We start from the raw sequence: 19051 nt of genomic DNA on the forward strand, positions 1-19051 counted from the left end.
GGTAAAATAAACAGAGCAGAGGGGCTATTAGACGAAGGAGGCTGAATGTCAGACCAGTTGCAAAGAAAGAGGATTGGAACATTTTTAGCTCAGTGAAGACAGCACTCTTTCTCTTAGGCAGATAAAAATAATTGAAGACAATACTAACCACATGGATTTTATTTCTACTGAAGACACAGAACAATTTATGTCAGCAGAGAAAGGATTTTCATTAAACTTAAGGAGGAAATTTTCTGCTCAGGAGAAGTTACCAAACAGTTAAACGGAATTTTGAAAAGAAGAGAAAAAAAAATGACATTGCATTAGCTAATACAGATTACTTTGAAACACAGAAGAGATTATCCTATGTGAAAGGGTGTGGAGGATATACAGTTAGTTATTATTTTATAAATAAAAAAGAAGGAATTACAAGTGAAGTCTGGCCTCAGGAGTTCTGCAGCTATGATTCAAATATCAGGTTTGTAAATTTCTAGTGTGTGAATTGGGGAAAATGTTTAAAATCTTTCTGGGCCTTAATTTTTTCATCTATCAAATGAGAAAAACGTCACCTACTTTATAAGGTTGTAGAGTAGACCAAATGAATTAATATGTGCAAAGAGCTGAAAATAGTGCCTGACACACTGTGAGAGCCACTTAAGATTTTGCTGTTGTTGATGTTGTTAGATGGCAGGAAAAATTCCAGTGATACACTGCCAGAAATCAGATGTAGAGACAAAGAATGATTACACTTTCTGTAGGTTTATTGTAGATGTTTATGTATTTATTCTTGTCTTTTTCTTATTTCCCTTTTTGGCTTAAGCCCAAGGCTAGAAGACAAGCAATGTATGTTCCTACTCTGTCTTTCACTAACCAGATGTGTGATTTTTTTAAAGTTCTCAATGTCCTCATTGTTTCAAATTCTATTAATTCTTCTCTCTGTCTGACTGTCCCTCTCTGTCTCTCTTTCTCAATTTACCTTAATCACAAATACTCTTTTTCTCTCTCATCAGTCTTTTCTCCTAGCTCCTGTTCCTCTCTTCTGGTCTTCTGTCTCATTTTTTAAACTATCAAACAGCTCAAGCTTCCCAGCTTCCCTGAGGCTTGAGCATCTTTCCATCCTCCACCTCCTGTGGGTAGAAGACACTCAGAATTGTGTATTTGGCTCCAATCCAAATTGTTATTGTCTCTGTTTAGGATACAAATAAGAATTGTGTCCAGGATGGATAATGTCTTGGGTGGAGGAGAAGGAAGGTGCCCATCATTCTTCTTTATTGCCAACAACCTCTGGGAACATGAACAGCTCCCAGCTAACAGCTGAAGAGGAGCACCATTCCCAGAAGCTTTATTCTAATTCCTGAAGCTCTACATATGTCTGTACTCTTGTGAAGGAAATCAATATATAGAGTCATAGAATAACAATCGATAAACTTCAAGTGAAAAAATTCTTTAAATGTCATTTGAAGAATTGTCACTGAAGAAAAAATACATTGTGATAGAAGAAAGACATATTTTAATCCAACCATTTTTAATTTAAATAAAGGCTGAAGAGGATAGAGGAAAAGAAAATCAATGTCTAATATATTACAAAATATATGTAATGATATTCGCTGAAAAATGGAGCATGTTTTGAAACTTATAAGTTACCATTTGAGAAAAACTACTTTCAATTTCATATGGAACTACAAAAGAGCCCATACAGCCAAGAAAATCGTAAGCAAAAAGAGCAAAGCTGGAGGCATCATGCTACCTGACTTCAAACTATACTACAAAGCTAGTAAACAAAACATCATGGTACTGGTACCAAAACAGATATATATATAGACCAATGGAACAGAACCGAGACCTCAGAAATAACGTCACACATCTACAACCATCTGATCTTTGACAAACCCAACGAAAACAAGCAATGGGGAAAGGGTTCCCTATTTAATAAACCATAAAGATCCTTGAAGAAAACCTAGACAATATCACTCAGGACACAGGCATGGGCAAAGATTTCATGACTAAAACACCAAAAGCGATGGGAACAAAAGCCAAAATTGACATATGGGGTCTAATTAAACTAAACAGCTTCTGCACAGCAAAAGAAACTATCATCACAGTGAACAGACAAACTACAGAATGGGAGAAATTTTTGGCAATCTACCCATCTGACAAAGGGCTAATATCCAGAAACTATAAGGAACTTAAACAAACTTACAAGAACAAAACAAACAACCCCATCAAAAAGTGGGTGAAGGATATGAACAGACACTTTTCAAAAGAAGACATATATGCGGCCAACAAATATGTGTAAAAAAGCTCACCACCACTGATAATGGGAGAAATGCAAATCAAAACCACAATGAGACACCATCTCACACCAGTTAGAATGGCAATCATTAAAAAGTCAGGAAACAACAGATGCTGGAGAGGATGTGGAGAAAAAGAAACACTTTTACACCTTTGGTGGAAGTATAAATTAGTTCAGTCATTGTGAAAGACAGTGTGGTGATTTCTCAAGGATCTAGAACCAGAAATATCATTTGATCATTTGACCCAGCAATCCCATTACTGGGTATATACCCAAAGGACTATAAATCATTCTACTATAAAGATACATGCACCTTGCAGTGAGCTGAGATCCGGCCACTGCACTCCAGCCTGGGCAACAGAGCGAGACTCTGTCTCAAAAAAAAAAAAAAAAAAAAGACACATGCACACGTATGTTTACTGCAGCACTATTCACGATAGCAAAGACTTGAAACCAACCCAAATGTCCATCAATGATAGACTGAATAAAGAAAATGTGGCACATATATACTATGAAATACTATGCAGCCATAAAAAAGGATGAGTTCATGTGCTCTGCAGGGACATGGATGAAACTGGAAACCATCATACTCAGCAAAATAACACAGGAACAGAAAACCAAACACCACATGTTCTCACTAATAAGTGGGAGTTTAACAATAAGAACACATGGACACAGAGAGGGGAACAGCATACACCGGGGCCTCTCTGGGAGTGAGGGTCTAGGGAGGAATGGTATTAGGAGAAATATCTAATGTAGATGACGGGTTGATGGGTGCAGCAAACCACCATGGCACATGTATATCTATGTAACAAACCTGCACGCTCTGCACATGTATCCCAGAACAAAGTATAATAAATAAATAAGTATCAAAAGCAAATATGTGTATCAGTTCCCTAACTTTTCTGATAAAAGAAGTTTCTGGGATTCTTTTTTTTTTTTTTTTTCTTTTAAGAAATAGGTTCCTGCTTGGTTGCCCAGGCTGGAGTGCAGTGGTACAATCATAGCCCACTGCCTCCTAGAACTCCTGGGATCAAGCAATCTTCACACCTCAGCCTCCTGAGTAGCTGGGACTATAGGTGTGGCCATCATATCTGGCTTTTTTTTTTTTTTTTCTTTTTTTAACAGAGATGAGGTCTCGCTTTGTTGTCCCAGCTGGTCTGGTACTCCTAGACTCAAGTGACTCCTTGGGCTCCCAAAGCACTGCGATTACCTTCTTTCATATAAAGTCGGCCCAACTTTTAAAATAGACATTCATAAATATATACTCTTACACATTTTATTGTGCTTTTGAGTAGTGAAATACATTAAGTAACTTCCCATATTTATAATGCTTTCAATTCAGTAAATTAAATATTTAATATTTGTAGCATCACGTAAATTTTTTTTTTTTAATTACATTATTTGCTGGAAAATAAATCCTTTTTTCACTAAAGTTACAGATCTTAAGCTGTACAGTGGTTTCTTCCATACAACAACTATAGTCATATGCTGCCATGCCAGTTATTTCCCTAAGGAGAGTCCAGGCATGCTTAATTATAGAGGAACATCATTACTTAGAAGAAAAACATGAGTCTTTAATTGCTTTCTGTCTGCTGGATGGGGCTGTAGATTCTGCTGAATCTGGCAAAGTCTGAGTAACACTTAAGCCTAGCTGTTTCCATACACGGGCCAGGTATTGTGAGGTCCCAAACAACAGTAACTCCTAAGCTCTCATCAGTTCTGTTTCCATCATGGATTAGAATCCACACAGAATTCATTATGTCTACAATTAAACGAAGAAAGCCCTTCTGATGTCAGGATATTAGTGAAGCAACTGTTCGTCTTGGCAGCTCCTCTTTTAACTTTTGGACTGCCAGATCCCTCCTGGGAACCAACCTAAGAAAGTACTATTTGAAGTAGCAGTTGCTCCTGCAGTGTGGTGTCAGTGCATTTCTAATTACAGCCCAGATAGTTTTGAGCACGAGTAACTAGACAAGAGGACAGGTCAGCACTTTGGCTTGCCAGGTCAGACTTATTTTCCTCCCACTTCTTTCCAATAATAGTTTCTCATATATACCTGAAACAGCACAGAGCATTCATCTTTCTAAGAACCACTCCTAAGTTCAATTTCAGGTAATGTGTTGGGAAGCCAAACTCGCTTAGCCAAAAAGAGGCACTATCTTCTCATTATGACATTTCAATTAAGTGTCCACTGTACCATCATCTAGATTTTCAGCAGAACTATATTCTAACTCAGCAACTCTCACTATCTATTTGTGTGACTGAGCTGGGTCTTTATATTCGTGCTGACTCACCACGGATGTTGATATTTTCAATAATTTTATCATCCAAACTCTGAAAGAGATGAAAATTTTGCATTGCTTTTTTTGCAAAATAGTAAGTTTTTTTCACCAAAAGGACAAAAAATAGTTGTAATATTATTTATATGCAATATTTTGGGGCTTTACTGCTGGTTATGATAGAGTAGAATCAACCTATAGAGTATGAAAAGAAGGTCAACAAAGGAAGCAAATAAAAAAGCGTTATGAAAACAAAGAGTGATGAATTCTGACAAGCTATTCCATTTTCTTTATCACCATGACATTAGGAAGCAGCACTAAATTTAAAGGTCTGTCACAACCCTAAAATCTGAATGCTTTATTATAAATCAGCCCATTTAAAATAGTACCAACCTGAAAACTAGTGAACAAACGCCCAGCATCCATTTGATAAGCAAAATATACAAGCTGTGTCATATAATGGACAGGGCTATCTGCTAAGGTATTGGGCATACTTAGACTCAAATCCCAGCTCTGCCATTTAGTAGCTACTGAATTTTTAGCAAGTGATCTCTTCTAACTCACAGTTTTCTCACTGATAAAATAGAAATTTTGTAAAATTATCAAGTAGGACTATGGTAAGACTATATAAGATAAGATAGACAAAGCATACTGCATAATGCCTTTCACTCAAAAAACCCTAAATGGTAATTTTAGTAACAACTACCATGACTCTTAACAGAATGATTTTAAATTATTCTCAAATTCAAGAGGTGCTTATGACCTTACCTTTAAGGAGAGGCATCTAGTCCATTTTCTGAAATAACTTAATGTATACTGTTTTTGGGGAAATCACGTATATTTGCAGATTTAGAAAGTACTATGAGAGTTGTGGTTGAACTAACTGGTAATGCCTTTTCCAATATCCAATTACTCATTCAAGTATTTACTGAGCTCTTACAAAATACTCATCATTCAATTAGTTAACAATTCTAGCAGGTGAGTTGTTCTAACTGGACAACTTACGTTGCCTGATTATGTTGGTAGGATTTGTGCTCCATGGATGCAAGTGTAATATAAGAACCTATGTTTTACTTCTAAAAATTATAAAGAATATGAAAGTGGAAAATGATTCAAATTCAAACATTGTAAACAGTGTTTAAAACAGAGTACTTTCTCTGCTTACTTTTAAAATTATTTATAAATAGGCTTGCTCTCTGGAATAGTCTTTGGATATATGTTACAAATATTTGACTTTTATGCTCAACATGTTTCAATACAGATTTCCATTAAGGATTACTTTGTAAGTTAGCTTTTATATATATTCAGTGCATTGGTATTCACTGAACAGCATTTCTTTTTTAATTTGAAAGATTTTTTTAAAGTTGAGGGAGAGTTTACATACAGTAAAGCATATACATTTTACATATATAGTTCAGTGAATCTTTATAAATGTACATACCCATGTAACCACCACCCATATCATGCCCAATGCTCCATTGTTTTGTCTTCTTCTAGTCAAGACCACTAAAAGGTACCTTTATTCTGACCTCTAACATCACTGATTAGTTGTATCTGGTTTAGATTTCATATAAACAGAATTACATAGTATGCACTCATATAATTGCTGCCTTAAAGCACTTATTTGTTTAAATTTTACCCAAGAGGAATAAGGGAAACAATGTCCTCTTTACGTGGCTTGTCATAATATCCATATTTTAAAGCATAATAATAAGAGAACTCTACCAAATCTGATGCATACTTTGGGGCATAAATGGTCTAAAATACATTTAAAATGAACTCAAAGTAGATTTAAAGAAACATGATACACATTTTTATAATACTATTAGCATTCACAACATCCTACAGCAATCTATCTGCTGCCATTTAATATCTCCTTCAAATTTTTAAGCTTCGATAGAGTTTATATCTATTATCTACTTGCAAACAATCTGTGAAGTAGGCTGGCATTACTTTACAATATATTAGTAGTCTGATTAGGTGGTTTCCCAATTTGCAACCTCAGAAAATAAAACAGAACATTGATGGATGTTGTTATATTACTTTTAACATCTATTAAGATGTAAAGTCCCACCTGGAATTTAGTTCTTCAGATTCCAAACCATGTTCTGTTTACACACAAAAAATATAAATAATCATGTGGCAAGAATGGAATCTGAGAGTGCATGGTACCCATCCCAATATTCAAGTAGAACTACATGGAATCCATGCTCAGGAGAGAAAACCAAAAGCCTTGCAATTTTCTGAAGATGCTCTAATCTAAAGCAATTGGCCAAAATTTTGTTTTCCAAAGCTAATTAGAACATTTTAAGAAATATATTCAGCAAAGACCATGTAAAATTACCTATTCCTATACTTATGAATAATAGAAAAGGGACTGGGCCACAAAATTATAGAGAAGTACACAACAAAAAAGTTTAAGATTTGCATAGTGTTTTATAATAAACCAAAAACTTTAAAAAATGTAAAACTAATTTATTCTGAATTACATCAAATATGTTTATATACTTTGTGAAAGCATAGTTTGCACAGCAACTTGTAATAGTAGGTTTATTAATCCCCTAATAAAACAAAACCTGAATATTTATTGTAAGACCTAATTTTTAGTACATATTTACAGGAGTTAACTCTGCAACCAGTGTAGCTGAGGAAGGAGTATAGAATGTGGTCAATGACTATTTTCAGGTACTAATGTGTCTGAGTCCTGATTCTCACAATGCAGCTAAGAATGACAGAAATATTATACAGTGCCAGTTCTTTCTATAGTCCATCAAGATAACTATACCTTTAATAATCAATTTAATTCACATTTAACTTAATAATATCCAAAACTGAACATGGTATCAGTGACATGTATACATATATATACATAATTTTATGCTGAAAAGTATAATCTGCATATGATAACTAAAAGAACAGCTTGCTTGAACTTTTAAAGCCAAATATGTTACCTATCTTATCTGCAACATATGTGTAAATAACTTTAATGTATAAGAGAGTCTCAAAGACAAGTTATAAATTGAATAAACCTTTCTTTAAACTAAAGTTATTAAAACTTTTCCTATTTGATAGATAATAATAGTATAAACTTAAAAGTAAATGATATCTTCAATAAGCTATTAATATAGTAAAAATCACTGCCTAAATGTAAAATTGGGATGGAATACAGGTACTAGTTTATGTGGAAAGTGAAAGTATAGTTTCTACATACACTTTTGTGCTGATTGCTTGCTAAATTACAAAATTCTCAGAATGTGGTTTTTTAATATATTTTGAATAACACCTAGACAAGGGTAACATTAGAACACAGCTGCATACAACAGAAACAGAGGCTCATTGTCTTCACAAACTGAAACTGTGGGCAGGTAATGGATTATTACTATACTAAAATTACTTTTAGAGGAGTAAGAAGAAGTTCTATATATTTAAATTTTGCTTGAAATTACCCCTAAAGAAAACAGTGTCAGTGGAAATAGTGGGTGAGGTAATAGTAACAAAAATAACACATGGACACTTACAAAATGCTTACTAAGGGCCAGGCACTGATCTAAAAGATTCACATGAAGTCACCTGCTTCATTTTCTTAAGAGTACTAAGAAGTAGTATTCTCATCCCAATTTCACAGATAACACAATTGAGGAATAGAAAGTTTGAGTGTGCCACTTGAAACCAGGCAGTCTTGCCCAAGAGTCTGTATAATTTAACCTCTACACTACAACTGCATCTCAGAATAGGAAAACAAAATCTCAAAATAATACATTTGACTTTATTTGTGGCATTTTAGAATAGTAACTCAGTTTTGATTATTACCTCATAGTCAAAATAAGCTTTTTAATAAACAGATGCCTTTCACTGTCATACTTTAAGAGTTTCTCAGAATGTTTCCTCTAGAAATTACTGATGAGTTTCTGTGACTCAGAGCTTTCTCAACACACCACCTTTTCCTACAATGGCAGACTTCAAACAAAACTGTGGCAAAATCTCTGAATCATTTTTATCCAGTATCTACTTATATAATAACTATTTAAATGAAAACAATCTTACAAAGATTACAAGCAGCTACAAAATATTGTCCTTTATTGTAGTAGTTACAATGTTGATTCAAACAACAAATACATTTTGTCACTAAAACATGTTGAGCAATGTACTTGGGGGCATACTATAAAGTGTGGCACTGCCATTGGGTTCCAAAAACCCACAGATTCAATGGGTTTATCTACAGGAAACCACATTACAACCCACATAAAGGGTTCAGGCAATGCTTTTCACAGGAAGAACCAAAGTGTTGTGAACAATCAACGGCCTTACATTTATTTCTATACCTAAGCAAACCCATGATGACTTTAACTTCCTTCAAGAAAGAACTGTATTTTTTCCCCTAGTTTAATCTACAGCTTACTGTGGGTGCTTAACAAATGATGTTGACTGACAAACAGAAAATAATGTTTTCTCTTTTTCCCTGGCCCCCTTTCAATCTGTTCTCTACATTGTAGCCAGAGTGGCATTTTGGAAATATAAACGTGATAATGCCATCTTACTCCCTACCATTCACATTACATCCTTTCCATTACTATTTTATCACTTTTACAGTAAAGACGAAAATACTTGACATGGTCCAGAAGGCTGTGCACTGCCTGACCCCACTCCTCTCAAGTATGGAGTTAGAGCTACATGCTTAAGGCATTCTCTCAGTGGCTTGAACATGTTGTGCCATCTCCTGCATCATAATTCTGCTCCTCTGGGCTTTACCTGATTAATACTTTTCCTCTGCCTTAATTTGGTTAATTCTTTCTTACGTTTTCAGATTTCAGTTTAATAATCACTTTTTATTAGGTCAGCTCACACTATTTTAAGTTTTCACAGTACCATGCACCCATCCTTCAAAATATATACCACAATTCTAAGCTTCATTTTTTTTGAAAGTCACTATGCCTTCTCACTAGAATATGAGGCCTATGAAAGTAATAATTATTTCTGCACTACCATTTTATTGCATAAGCCTAATACTCTGGTACACAAAACACTTAATCAGTACTTGTTGAATAAAGAAATTTATAAACAAATGAATGAATAAACGAATGAATGAATGAGTAAAGGTGGTTGCCTATCCGGTCATATTAAGAAAGTAATGGAAAGCAGGAGCTTTCTTAAGTCACATCTATCATACTGACATGTTCAGTAATATTAAACAATAAGCAGAAGCCATATGTGTCTATGGCCATTTAAATAGAGGACATGCAAAAAAGTGAAACAGTCCAATGTGGGATTTTAATACACACGACTCTAAAATGTACAAGACCTGGGGATCTGGAAATCACGAGAAATATAACTTAATTTCTTATTGATTGTCCTTGTTATCCTTGTTTTTAAACTGGATAGCTATGAGATTCACTAATTCTTTCAAGTTGCTAGGGATCTATGAGTGCTCTTAAGTAGAATAATGTTCAAGGTCATTTAGATGAGATCATAAATGGTCCAGGCTCTTAGATGAAATGAATATGAAAAAGCTATGTACCCTATAAGCATTCATTATTCAGGAAAGGTGACATTTTTGCTTAGTTGAGTTCTGAGGCTGATGCTCAGGGTCAAAGAACATAAGTGATGCATAAATTAGTTTTGTTCTATCAGCCATTTTGATATGTTTTTTTTTTTCCCCGCCTTGAATAACACCTGAACCTGAAAAATAATCTCAACCCGAATGAACTGGAAATCTTATTTGCCAGACATGATGAAAAAGGGCTTGGGAACAAATAAAAGTGTTTATGCTCTTACCCAGGTTCTGCCACTAACCTGGTCATGACACATAACCTTTACTGGATTCTCTATCAATACATAAATAAATAAAACTTGCTAGGCTCGAACACAAAGCCAGGATGAAATTGAGCTCATTCAATAAAAATATTCTGGAAATTCACATGTGCATAAGTTGTTTCAAGTCACTCTTGGCTGGAGGTTGGGGGGCAGAGAATATTTTTACTATCTTATAATAGTATTAATTGTTAGTAGTTCTTATTGTATTTTAAATATGAAGGCAGTTAAATGGTGTTAAAGTTTTAAAAGAATTATAGTTGGGACCAGAGATAAGCTGAGTTTATGTTTAATATTTACTTGTCTGTTTTTTTTCCCTAAATTTTCTCTTAATGAATGTGAACTTATTTATCTTAAAATTAGTTTTTATGAAGAACATGACAAACAGTGTAAATACTGGCTACAGGCAGAGCTTTGTTGATATTTCATCTGAACAGAAATCATCTATCACTCACCATTAATACATGATCTGTGTTGCGAGAGGCATCCATTCTCAATTAATTATTCAAGTCACTTGACACACATGAAATAGGGAAAATAAGCAAAATGGAGCCAATCCTTGTAGGAAGACTGACTCTGCCTTTATCACTCCATCTCCCAATTCTGTGCTACTCAAAATAATCCAACCTTTTGTTTTCCTTCTACGTTTAGTGGTGATCTTTTGCACTCCATTTTCAGTTCAAATTTTCAAAATGACTCAATGCTTCAGAAGAATCGTAATGGATTTGCTATTCTGAGTTGAATTATCCTATGTACCCAGGCACTATACTGTTCAATTATGCATCTTGGTAATTCCAAGTTCTTTATCTTATAGAAAGAGCTATCCATTTGCAAAATAAAATGCATTTCAGATATATCAAATTCTGCTTCTCTTTAACAAATTACTTTTTCCACTCTTAACTGTTCCTGATTATGCATGATCTCTGAATCCCTACATTAAAAATGCACAGAAAAATAAAAATTTTCATTTAAAACACCTTCCCACACAGTACAAGCTGTCATTGTGTCATATTTGTTTCCTAATTTAAGGAAGGAAGCTACATTTCGTGTGTCCTTCATTAAATTGCCTTATCTGTATTTTAAAGTGGCATTAGGATACTTAGGGCAATTTTCCCATAAAATAATGTTCAATTAATAAAAACATTTGTTTTTATTAATCAGTGCAAAAGTATGTAACTCCAAATTATAGTATGGAAATTATCATATCTACCCAGTATCTTATTCATGATTCACAATTAGATTTGCTAGAAGAAAAAAATGATCTTTTTTGTTTTGTAAAACATAACTGTAAAGCCTGCTCTTATAACTATAGAAATGTACTGTTAAAGCTGAAGTGCTGTATAGGCCATGGAATACAGTTTTCTATAATTACCTAAGCTAAAATATAATGAAAAACAAAAACCCACATGAAGACAGAGCACAATAAAATAGCCCTTTCCTTCTTCCCCTCTTCCTAATCCTGTGAAGGCTACAGAAGTCTCCTAAAGACCAGTATTTTTTTCTTCCTAACTAACTCTCCTTGCTGTTTAAACAATTACTAATCTTATCAAGTCTTTATTTCTCTTAAAGTCAAGTGAGAGAGAACTGTCAACTCTAATAAGATTTACAAAGGCTAGTTCCCCTTAGCAGTGTCAGCAAAAAACAAAGACATTATACAATAAAACGCAGCCACACATAGAGCTTTTGTCCCTATAGCTTTCAAAATCAGATTTAATAATTCACCTTTGTTTCCACCCATTTCAGCCACAAATGCCACTTATCCATGTGTTGATTGCCTTGCTTTGACCCTTAAGCTATCTACTTTAAATCCTGACATCTCCTGCTTAGCCACTGATTCATCTTTTTCACATCACTCACTCACTTTCTGCTCAGAGGCTTTGCTGTATTTATACAACAATATTTTCCTTGGTCATTGTCATGTAACAACACCGACAAAACACACTGAAGACTGAATTTTATTTCTAAAGGGGAGAAAACAGAACTTAGGTATGATTTTTGTTGTTTAATGCCACACTATTTTAAGCCCCAAGAACCACAGAAATTACAACTTGGCCTCCACTACCCCCAGATAAATGTCATTAGCCGAATATCCTTAGAAAATCTCTTGCAATCCCTTACACGCATCCCTGTTTATTAGTCTGCAGCAGCTTCCCAATTCAGCAACATCTAAATTTCTCTACCACTCTGTTTCTCTTTATAAGGCATTTGTTAATTAAGAAATGTTATTTAATCTCTAACATATGTAAACGTCAGCTGACCTGTCTCACACTTCAAGAAACCACAGAAATGACAAAATTTTACTTAAATTTGACAAATGCTGGACTTGGATCTAACCGTGGAAACCAGTATTCTTCCAAAAAGCCTCCTGCTAATGAAGAAACTCTTCACATCCTCTCTTCCCCTTTTTCCACGACCAAAAGCAGGTTTTTATCGCTCTATCTGCAAAAGGCATAGAACTGCCTGTGAACCCTGTCTTTCTCCTCCTTTACCACGAGTGATCACACCCACGTGGGGATTCTCAACCACGGCCATGGCAAACCTCTCCTGTGCTTTACTTCTCATCAAACGGATGCCCAATCTTCTAGATGCTTGTTTGCATCTTAAGGGCAAAGTCTGTGTGTTACAGATGTAGAAGTGGTAAAGACAAGTACAGCAGTCATATAGGTGGGTCGCGATCCAATAAATATAGGGCCCAACCTGCCAAAGAACCCGAGGAATGAGAAGAGGCCACTGTATTTGACACTTGGAAGGGAGTAGTGTTGGTAGAAAGGTCTCCAGGAGGAACTCAAACTTGGAAGTGGGGGCTGCCCAATCCTTACGAGGATGTCAAGGGAGAAGCTGTGGAGGGGGGTAAGGTAGAGAGGCCCCCAGAAACAAGGCCTTTCCCTCGAAGCGCACTGCCACACCTTTGGGCAGATTAGGAAGACCCCATGCACCAGCCCGGCCCCCTTCCTCCCCGCGCCCTGCCCAGGCCCCGGCCCCCGCGGGTCGGGCGTCGGGCCTTACCTTGGCTGCAGTCCTTGCCGCGGAAGCCGGTTCGCGAGCAGTCGCACACGGCCTGGTCGTCCACCACGGAGCACACGCCTCCGTTGAGGCACACCCCGCCCTCGCCCTCCTCGCCCGCCTCGCACGGGCTTCCCCCGCCGCTGTTGGGCGGCTCGTCGTCCAGCTTCACCTCGCCGCTGTCCACGGGCAGGACCTGTGAGGAGTTGACCCTCACGTCACGAATCCACCCCTTGAAGGGCTCCCGCTCCCTCACGGAGGCCAGGGTGAGCTTGAGCGCAGCGGCGCGCAGTTCCGGCGGCAGCCCCCCGACGAAAAGGCCGCTGAACACCGTCATGTCCCTACGCTTGGACTTGACCTCCACCCACTTGGCCTCCACCTGGTCGATGAAGAGCGTGGTGTTGCGGAACTGGCGGCGGATTCGCACGCTGTGCCAGGCGCCGTCGTTAACCGGTGTGTCGGCCAGGAGCGTTGCAGGCTCAGCGCAGAAGATGGAAAAGCTGAGCTGCAGGCGGCCGCCGCGCGTCAGGATCAGCTCTAGGAAGTCGCAGAAGCCCTCGTCGTCGAAGTAGAGCACGAGGCCGCGGGCGCTACGCGTCTTGAGCTGGAAGCTCATCTCGCTCTCGCAGCAGGCGTTCCACTTGGGGAAGCGCGTCCATTGGCCCTCGGCTCCCGGAAACTCCAGCCCGCTGCCCAGCTCCGCCCAGCAGCCCAGGAGCAGCAGCGAGAGGCACAGAAGAAAGCAGCCCCCGCGCTGAAGCAGCGCCGTCCCCATGCTCGGGGCTGGGGTGCGGCGGGGGGGTGCCGGGGCCGACAGGGTCAAAATGGTCCTGGACACCGTGACTAAGAAATAAGGGTCCCGAGACACAGAAAGGTAAGGGGAAAGGCGGGAGTGGAACGGATGTGTCCGCCTTTATTTAGTTCTTTTTTTCTTCTTCTTCTTCCAATAACCCCTCCCTCTCTCCCTGTAGTCCTCTTCCAACTGGAAAACGTTGACCCCAGTGGTACAGGGTAGCCACAGAACTTCCAGACCAAAGGGAGGATGCACTTTGGAGAAAACGTTCTGGAAAAAGCTTCAACAAAAGATCAAGGGAAAGCACTGACCCATTTGAGTCTGATTAACTAATTTAAGAGCATCTGTGGTGTCAACAGATACTTAACTCCTCAAATCCCATTGTCTGCCAGGTTCCACCAGTGGTACCAGGCCAAAAGGAAGCAGTGAGAGTCAATAAAAAGCAAACACTTTTCTCTAGAAAGTGCAGGAAACCAGCAGTGAGCCAGTATCCTTGGATGCTTGTGAGTGCCTCAAGTGTGTCTCCTTCAGATGTGGTGTCTTAAAGCAGAACGGAGAAAGGGATGCTTGCCTCTTTAGGCACCACTTCCTAACCCGAGGATAGCTTCAAAGGCCAGCTTCTTCTGTCATAGCATGGGCTTCGGCACCGCTGCAACCAAGCCTAATTCCTTGTGCATGGTCTCACAAGTTAGATTTTACTTTTCTTTTCAGCCACAGCAACAGTAGGACTCAAACCCAGCAGTTGCGAAATAGCCAGAAGCTGTTAGATGTGGAAATCGCAACAGCTCCTCTTCTTTTCTCTCCGCCTCTGCAGGGCCAAACTAAGATGACAGCACATCAATTGGTTGTGTGTTGGTGATGCACTTTGCTTGTATCTTGTCTTTTTTAAGGACCCAGATATCTGCAGAGAATTAAAGTCAAAATTAAGGTCTAAAGTCAATATAGTATTATATAAATCCTTATTCAGCTCATAACACAGGTGTAGACCTGGTCCTATTAGTATGCCAAAGAGTTAACCTTCTTGTATGGAGCTTTTTTTATCCTCACTACAAGTAAGTCCTAATATTTTCTAATAGTTAATATCACAATTTTACAGTCAGCCATGACACCCATTATAACTGTTAGTTGGTAACCTGAAGTTTTAAAGAGAAATTTGATTACTGTTATCCTTTTCTTTTTGTAAGATTGTTTAATTTTTAAAATATGTGAGTAGAGAAAAAAATGTTTTTAAGGATTTCTACCTATGTTGTGTGCTTGTTCTGTAGACAGTAAAAATACAGCCTATTCAAATCTCAGTTAATAGATTTTACAGTTGGCAAATTAGATTAAACTGTTGGCAGGAAGCTGCCAGCTTAGACTTGTATAGCATTCCTGCCATTTTATTTTTCTTAGAAGGAATATTGATGATTTCTTGGTAATCTCTTGCAAAATTTCACACAATATAGTTCTCCTTTATATTAAAGGAATAATCTGTTGTAAAAGAAAACCACTAATTGGAGCCAGGTTTATGTTTTGGCATTGTCTCAATTGCCCTAATATTAACTTATCTAAAGGTGCATAAAGTACTTAATATTTTGCCTAATAGTGTAGATCTAACTCCTCCTGAAGTCTGTATCTGGCTGTCAGCCCTCACAATTTGTGTGATCAGAACAGCAGTTGGCATGTATGTCATCTCAGCTGCAATGGCTCCAGGATGCTAGAATTTAAAACCATACCTTTGAATCACTCACTATACTATTAAATCACTTCTCTTTATTCAACTCTAATCTGAGAGGTTCTTGAAATAGTACAGAAATCATAAACACTGTTTTTTTCTAAGTCATTTTTTAACCAAAAAATTATTCTTACCTTTTGAAAAAAATTACAAATGTATAATCTGTTCATGTCAAGGAAGTGCATTATTTTTCTATTTCTTATACACCCCCCCCCCGCTTGCAAACACACACACACTACAATATACACACATCATACACACATGCACACACACACACAAATACACACCCCAAATTTATCATCTGGACGTGGAAGCCGACTATCAATTAACACTTTTTTTTCCCCTACAAGCTGAAACTAGCAGTAATTTATGGCACCGCATTGTGCTGCTGATTCTCCATGGAGGGAGCTGAGAGCATTTCTCTTCAGTACAGAGCAATCCCTACAGGTGTCAGCTGAGAGCCACCAAGCTAGGGGATCCCACTTCAAGTTCCTCCCAGATGAAATTGATGACTGGTTCTCTCTTTCAACACACACACACACACACACACACACGCACACATTGTGCAAGTGTGCGCACATACACACTGCCCACTAGCAAAAGGAAATAAAAATCTCAGTTGCTTATTTATTATGGCTGATACATTCCACACCATCAGCAATCACCAGTCATATCTTGTCTCTCCTGTATCAAACCCAAAGAAAGGGGCTCGTCAGGTCATCTGAAATAGCATATTATTCAGTATACTTTCATATTTTAAGTGGACTTAGGAATCTGCTAAATTTTCAGTCATTTGCAAAATAAATCTGGAATGTCATGATCAAGAGTAGTGCTTTGAACCCACTCTCAAGCTCATGTGTTAGAAAACCTTTTTTTTGCTTGTGTGTGTAACTCTATTGGAGCCAATTATTGTATTAATGTTACATTGATCACATAACCTTTTTTCTCCTGTCCCTTCTGCCCTCCTCCACAAATGCACACCTTTACAATTTTAAGGGATGGTGGAAGAGAGAAAAACCCTAGAGAAATATATATGTACATATAGATATATATACATTCCTACCACAGGGAGGTTAACTGGTTTTCCTAGTTCTTGGAGGAAGCTCATTGTATGTGAGTGAGTATCTGTATTTATATGGAGAAAAGAAGATTCTCTCTAGGTGCCGGAAAGACCTGGCGAGTTCACAAATTAGAGGATGAAATAAAGGGATCTGAAAAACAACCTTACTGCAGCCAAAAGAAGAAGCGCTCTAATTCAAAAGCAGACTAACAGCATCATTAATCCTCTCTTTCATTTCTAGAATCAAATTCATCCCAAGTCACTAGGAGGATCAATACCGTACACTCATCGGCTGCAGTTGCATATTTTAATGTTTCTGATATCACACACACATACACACAAACCCCCCTATACCTGTCCATGCACCCTTCGATACATATATCCTCATAAAGAACATGAAATCTCAGAGAAATTTTTGAAGTGCTTATTATTTCACCCCTGGCTTTTGCAAAGTCCCTCAATACCAATGCACACCCAAAATTCTCTCTGGCTTTCCCGCCCAGTCTCTAAGCTCCATCTCTAATACCAGTGCAGTTTCTTGGAGCTCGGAGTCTACTGCACAGATTAAGGATAGGCATAGTGTGGGGCTGATGAAGTAGGAAAAGAAATATATAGAGAGAGATTTTGTTGCTTCGATATCTAGCCTGTCTGTTATTTTCTTTCTTTTGCTAAAAAATCACTGCATTCAGCCTTTAAGTTACTACCCCAGTTCCACCATCTCTTCTTCCTGCCATCGATTTAAAAGGCTTCATGCAAAACAACCAAGATCTACACTCCTCCACCCTCCCACCACCCATCTTTCCCTGTGTATTTGTGGCAGATCCTGGCTCAGTTACAATGGGGAAAGATATCCTTCTTCAGCTTGCCTCGCCCCATCCCCTCCCCCCAACCCAAATTGAGGTTCTTTACCTGCCCGGTTATTCCCCTTAGCTTGAGCCAGAGCCTGAAGCATGCATCAGTCAAAGCGAATTTCCTGAGGTCTATGGATAAGGCGACTGCTGCTGCCTTTTCAGAGGCGTCAGGCTTGAGCGTCTATCTCCAGGAGTGCGGGAGGGGAGAACAGGCAACGGAGGGGAGCAGGAGGAGGAGGAGGAGAAGGAGGAGGAGGGGGAGGAGAGGGAAAGAGCTGGGAAGGAAAAGGCGGTGGTGGAGCCTGAGAAGGCTGGGTTACGTGACGCCGGGTGCTGTCCTTCTGAAAGAGAAGGGCGGAGCTGAGCTCTCCGCAGTACCATGGAGAGCGCCGGGCCTGTCCTTTGGCTGGGGAATGGGTGGGCTCGGCCCGTGGTCGCAGCCCCTCCAGGTCTGGATGCTACGGAGCAAGGTGCTTTTACCTTTGCATCGTCCCCTTGCAGGGGGAGCCTGATCCTGGGGGCGGGGACTTGCCGCAGGCGTTTCTAACTTGTCACCACCCTCCCTTCCCCATCAGAAAGAAAGAAAAGAGAGAGACAGAGAGAGGGAGAGAGGGAGAGAGAAAGAGAGAGAGAACGAGAACGAACAAACACGAACCAGAGAACCACGTAGCCTACTGAGCATGCCCAGGCCCCTGCTAGACCCATGGAAAGCTGTATGGAGATTCCACTTCTCCGGGGTTTAGTAGTGATTGGGCGGGGATACCTGAGAGGGTGCCAGGAAAGGGCCCAGCAGTCAAAGAGAAGGGGCCAAGGAGTCGGTGATTATGATGAGCTCTGGCTTTACTTGTGCACCTTGGTCTCCTGCTTGGAACCCTTGAAAAGAAGCTGCAGCTTTTCGAGGAATGCAGGGGCAAGCAGGACTCACACAGGCACTGGCATTCTCCTAGATCCGATGTCCTTTGCCCCACCCCTTACTGTGGCTCTGCCTTGAGTAATCACAACAAATCTTCGTGACTTGCCTAGGCTGTGCCAAAAAGATGCAAAAGGAACCCACCAGGGTAAGATGCGAACTTGCAGACGAAGATGAACTGTGTCTGACAGTGTTTTTTACTGTAGCCTCTCGTCATTCTCCAGCCTTCCTTGCTCTATCTTGAACCAAGTTTTCTACCTGTTTAACTCTATCCTGTGTCTCCTCCTCCCTTCTGCAGCTGGTAAAACCTGGAGAAAGTAAAACTCGGTGTGAGGCTCTAACCATACAACTGGGCATG

At 38.9% G+C, this 19051-nt stretch overlaps 1 protein-coding gene across 21 annotated transcripts in view; it reads right to left on the minus strand.

Moving 5' to 3' along the window:
* The window catches only part of NRXN1 (neurexin 1), a 1127593-nt gene extending 1109198 nt beyond the window's left edge, over positions 1–18395 (minus strand). For 15 of the 21 annotated variants that reach the window (XM_023223881.2, XM_023223880.2, XM_023223877.2 and 12 more), the window contains exons 1-2: positions 17842–18395; positions 13369–15059 (exon numbers count right to left, since the gene is read on the minus strand). In XM_023223881.2, coding sequence (XP_023079649.1) covers positions 13369–14140 — 772 coding nt within the window. In that variant the 5' untranslated portion in view covers positions 14141–15059; positions 17842–18395. Of the gene's footprint in view, positions 1–12223; positions 12324–13368; positions 15060–17841 lie in introns of those variants that run through there. The other 6 variants (XM_023223873.2, XM_023223863.2, XM_023223891.1 and 3 more) reach the window with 3 other exon arrangements.
* Between the last annotated feature and the right edge of the window lie 656 nt (positions 18396–19051).

Source organism: Piliocolobus tephrosceles, chromosome 15, assembly GCF_002776525.5.
Source record: "Piliocolobus tephrosceles isolate RC106 chromosome 15, ASM277652v3, whole genome shotgun sequence".
NCBI lineage: Eukaryota > Metazoa > Chordata > Mammalia > Primates > Cercopithecidae > Piliocolobus > Piliocolobus tephrosceles.